At 41.3% G+C, this 5,052-nt stretch overlaps 1 protein-coding gene across 1 annotated transcript; it reads left to right on the plus strand.

Annotated features, from left to right (window-relative positions):
• The first annotated feature begins 2,016 nt into the window (after window positions 1–2,016).
• cartl (cocaine- and amphetamine-regulated transcript-like) lies at window positions 2,017–4,596 on the plus strand. Its single transcript, XM_031756130.2, has 3 exons — window positions 2,017–2,335; window positions 3,642–3,719; window positions 4,295–4,596. Exons 1-3 carry the CDS (start codon window positions 2,198–2,200, stop codon window positions 4,400–4,402), a joined length of 324 nt encoding a protein of 107 aa, XP_031611990.1. The 5' UTR covers window positions 2,017–2,197; the 3' UTR covers window positions 4,403–4,596.
• Window positions 4,597–5,052: the final 456 nt, after the last annotated feature.

The raw sequence follows: 5,052 nt of genomic DNA on the forward strand, positions 1-5,052 counted from the left end.
CAATCTATCAATCGTTTGTTGTAAGACTCAGATAATTATTTTTTAAAAGCGAGACATTTTAAATGAGAATAATAAAGAAAAGTATTTCCTTGTCCCCCATTTCCCTGTTAATGCCCTACCTGCCCCCTGGCAACACTTTGCTAGATCCGCCCCTGCACAGTTACCAGCTGTCAGCTACTTAGAAAAGGATCCTGGTGTTATTTGTCTCTCAGAAACAGTTCATAACTTCCCTTCAACTCATTCATGTCACCTAAAAGGTAAACCTGTTTCTCCATCACCTGTTCAGCTCTGATGATTCAGTAAGGACATCTCCTGGTTTCATCTGCATGTTTCCTCTCACCAGATAACCAAACTGATATCATGACCAGCAGCTGTGGCTCCAGCAAAAACATCAGCTGATACTAGAAATTAATATTAAATAAATTCTAACAACAGCTGATCAAGCTTAAACGTGCTGCTGTTGTTTAACGCGACATCCGCTGGTTTCCTCTTTCTGGCGCAAAGTGGGCGATAAATAAACAAGAGAGAAAAGCCGATCAGCTGATCATTGATCAGTTTCATGATTGAAGTAGAAACAGGAGAGAATGAGAGAAGAAGAGGCAGCTGTGCAGCTTCAGCTTTGTGTCTTTTCATTGTAGCTGAAGTCCGGGACAAACTGTGTTCCTTTTCACCTCAGTACGAAACGCGTAATATTTTCTCTGAATACCAGACGATTCTGTTTTTACGGGACGGTTGGCAACTCTAATAATTAACCGTATGAACAAAATAAAGTTCAACATCAGTAACATAGCACCCACCCAGCTGTATAGAAACTCCGTCATGCTAGCTAGCACGTAGTACGAAAATGTCAGCATACCGAAAATAAACTCCACCTAAACTTGGTTTATATCTGACCCGATAGACTGCAGGTCATAACTTCTTACCTGAAGTTCAGTTCACCTGACACGCGGACCGGCGCCGCTTCGGTCTCTCCTCTTGCCTCCTTTTCCTTCATCCACCTGCTGGCCTCCACCACTTGCTAATGTTATTGAATCTGTGGAAGCTCCGCGATATCCACCACACGAAGTAACGAGTAACGAGCCTATCTAAATCCCAGTAACGAGTAACGCGTTCCTGGTTTTGGCATAATAACTAGTTACCGTGCTCGTTACCACAATAATAACGTAGTTACTGTAACGCGTTACTTAATAACGCGTTAGTCCCAACACTGGGAATGACTGAGGTGCAGGTAGAGAAACTGGGATGAGGTGGAGTGGGTGTGTCAGACAGGTGACTGAGGGCCACTGCCGGGTGGAAGCAGGGATATAAGCTGTAACACTGCTCACCTCTGCCTAAAGAGTTAACGAGAAATAATCCAGCCATAACAGTTTGATCCAGGGATTTTTTTTTTTTTAAACAACTATTTGCTTACCCTCATAGAGCCGTTTCAGGCCACAGCTCCATGAAAACGCTTCTGCTGTTCTTACGAGGAATAATTTCTTACATGTGTTTGTAAGACTCGAAGTAAGAATGCAGAAATGGTGGTTTTACACACAGTGGTGCTGAAGGTAATTCTGTGTGATGTTTTCTGATGTAATCTCAAATATATATATTTATATATATATATATAAGTACCTACCCTACAACACAATTCATATAAAAAAAAATAAATAATAATATTTTATTCAGGATGGAATTTTATGTGGCTAATTGATAACTTCGCTGTGATACATGGCGGTGCTACAAAACAGTAAAAGTTATTTTGATGGGCAAAGACGTTCAGAATGAAAATCCCTCCTTTTATCACACAGGAAATGAAGTAAGCAGGTAATCATCTCACCTGTGAGCTAACTGCTGGAGGGAGGTTTCTAGACATTTAAACATGTGTGTGTGTGTGTGTGTGTGTGTGTGTGTGTGTGTGTGTGTGTGTGTGGCTACACATGATGTATGAGTTCCAAGTGGATTTATCCTCGTGGTCTAACCAAAAGAGGGAGGAGAGTGGGCTTCTCGTGCTTCTGCCCCCTTTCAGTACTTTCCGGCATGGTAGTCTCGCAGCGGCCTCCCGGGCGGGGCTGTGTGAACCGGTATAAGAGGGGACATGGTCCGGAGGGTGGAGGGAGAGTCACCTGTGGACCTGCTGCGACACTCTGCTCCTTAGCCTCTAATCTGCTGCCTCCCCCTGGGACCTCCGCCCTCCCGCTTCACCGCCAACAGCACCATGGATAGCTCCGGGATGCTCCGCGGGCTGCTGCTCGTCGGCCTGCTGTCCGTCCTGTGCCACGGCCAGGCATCACGGGAAGTCTCCGCAGAAGACTTTGGAGAGGAGAAACAAGAAGCAGCTGTAGACAGAGACCTGGTGAGTATTTGCAGAGCTGTGAGTTTATGGAGGAAGGCCACTTACGATCAGAGTGAGGGAGGGAGCAGTTTAATGATAAAGCTGCGACACGCCAAATAGCTAAGAAAAGAAAAAATCTGTTTGAGCACAAGCTCAGAATTCTGGATGGCTGCTGTAAATTACATGTGAGGTATAAACTGTTTGTGAGGCACAAATACTCAAATCAACATAAACACGTAGGATCCAAATAAAGCGCATTTCATTTGCATGCGATTCTCTCACTTCCTCGCTGCTTAAACACAATCAGAATAAACAGAAGTAAAAGTTTGCAGACTTATGCAATATTCCCGGATTTCCTATGACAGCAACTGTTAACTGTCATATCAGCTGCTTTTCTGTCTGCTGTATCGTCTTTCGGTTTCAGTGGGGATGCAGCTGCACATCACATTTTAAATTATTTTTTCATGAAACTTAAGTGTGACTTACTTGATCCTCAGTGGTTTCTGGTGGCCAAAATGTTGTGCAGTCTCACGTAAACCGGGTTATCAATAATTAGTACCAGTTTTTTCTTTGATCCGTGAACAATGATGAAGTATTTTTTAATAGAAAGAAAAAAGTTACATTAAATTATGCAACACATGTACTGCACAGCGGCTCGTTATGTTAATAATCATGTCAAACTGAGAGGTGATTATAAGGGTCACTTTTGTCTGGTTTGCCTGTTTATCATCATAAGTTTTTGCTTTGGTTAGTTATGAACGTTTTGCCATTTAGCATACCCTGTGTGTAAGCATAATAAGCACAATAAACAAAAGCTTTAGCCTACAGCTTTTCAGAGAGTTCAGTTCAAATTTAGTAAATTGTGTTCTTTCTATTTAATTGCATTTATATCCTTTGTCATGTGTCTAATTTTTTTCCAACTGCAAACATATAAAGGTAAACTCATAAATTCATGATTCATATGAACTTTGACATCTTTTAGTTTGCTGGAATAAAGTTACAGTATCAAAAAAGTATCTCACTGTAGTCTTAGTTGTAACTCTGTAACACAATTGTGTTATTAACATGAATAGCGCTGACAGTGCAGTGTTAAAAATGCTAACACGTTTAACATTTAAGTCTAATCTGAGTAAAACTGACTGAAAGGGTAACACAGTTCACAGTGTAGCCTTAACACTCCATCACAGTTAGTTTGACATTTTTGTTTTTTTATTGTGTATCTTCTGGCTTCATTAAAAAGTTTGAGCACGAAAAAATGTGTAAAAGTATCAAAAAGTGGATGAATGTTATTTAAATCAAACTTTTTCTGTTGTTCTGTGCTGAGCAGCTAGAGGCACTGGATGTGCTCCTGGGCAGAAATCATAATCAAGTCTCCTCCCCTGAGAAAAGAGGAAGCATCCCACTGGTAACGTCACTTTTTTTTCAGTTTTAACATTGATGCACTGTGGCTCCAAGAACATAATTTAGTCTCGACTTGTAAGACGAGTCATTAATATGTACTGCGTACATCACTCCACTGTTGTTTAATTAAAGCATTTAGAAAATATACCTGCCACTAATTAAAAGATAACAAGGGAATGCCAACAACACTCTTTCATTCAGTGCAATTACAGACTAATCAAGGCTGCTGCCCAACTCCAATTAGCTGAGAGAGGGAAACTGGAAAGCTGCAAAAAGCTTTCAATCCTCCTGTCTCCTCATACAAAATAAGTCAGCCTGTTTCCTACAGGCCCAGCTGGAGGTAATCGATGGCATTTAATTACTGCGCTGAAGAATGATTCATCTTCTTCTTTCTGTTAAATAAATTGAATAACTGTTCACAAAGTAATGAGGTTTTTGTGTGCAAATAACAGAATAAAAAACAAATATCCACCCTGACAGACGTGAAAGCTCATTGTTCTTTTTGCAGCTGTTTCCACATTCAAAGATAAATAAGTAAACTCGCTCACAGTAACGTCTGTGTCTTCCTGCTCCCCTCAGTGCGGGTTGGGGAACCGGTGTGCCATGAAGTACGGGCCTCGCATCGGGAAGCTCTGCGACTGTGGAAGAGGAGCCAACTGCAACTCCTACCTCCTCAAGTGCATCTAAACCGCCCAGGGCTTTCCTTTAGTTTGTCAGCTCTGCAGGGCCAAACACATCCTTCAGCACAGCTCCCATAAACCAACTCAACCCTGTCATCATTTATTGCCATAGCTGTTGTTAAACAGTTGTCGCCTGAGGATAAGCATGGATTTTGTACTGCTGACAGTACTGAATATGTTGTGTTTAATGTAAATGTTTCATCTTCAATAAACACGTCAACATATAATTAGTTTTTTTGTTATTTCTTGGTCCGTGTCACTCGTCCTTTGTCATTCAGGCTACTGTGCTCTTTTTACATTGGAGATGAGAACGCGCTGTATAAAGCTTGTTTGCATTCGTTTTTATTGGCACTGCAGCCATTACACTACACAGGAGGTTTACTCAGCTGGAAGGACAGCACTGTGCAAATTCAAGCTCTTCATTGTAGCTGGAGTGTGTCCAGTAGCGATACACATTTATTCTTCAGGCAGGTTCAGCTGGTGTGGTTTCAGAGGCCTTTCGGGCCAGTGGAGAATGGCTACGTACCGTAAATATATAATTATATATAAATATATGTAACAAAGAAGACAATTAAAAGACTAACTGTTGCAAAAAAAAAAAAAAAGCTGATAGCACACACTGCCATTTCTAAGTAACCACAGCTTATAACAGGCATG

Source organism: Oreochromis aureus, linkage group 1, assembly GCF_013358895.1.
Source record: "Oreochromis aureus strain Israel breed Guangdong linkage group 1, ZZ_aureus, whole genome shotgun sequence".
NCBI lineage: Eukaryota > Metazoa > Chordata > Actinopteri > Cichliformes > Cichlidae > Oreochromis > Oreochromis aureus.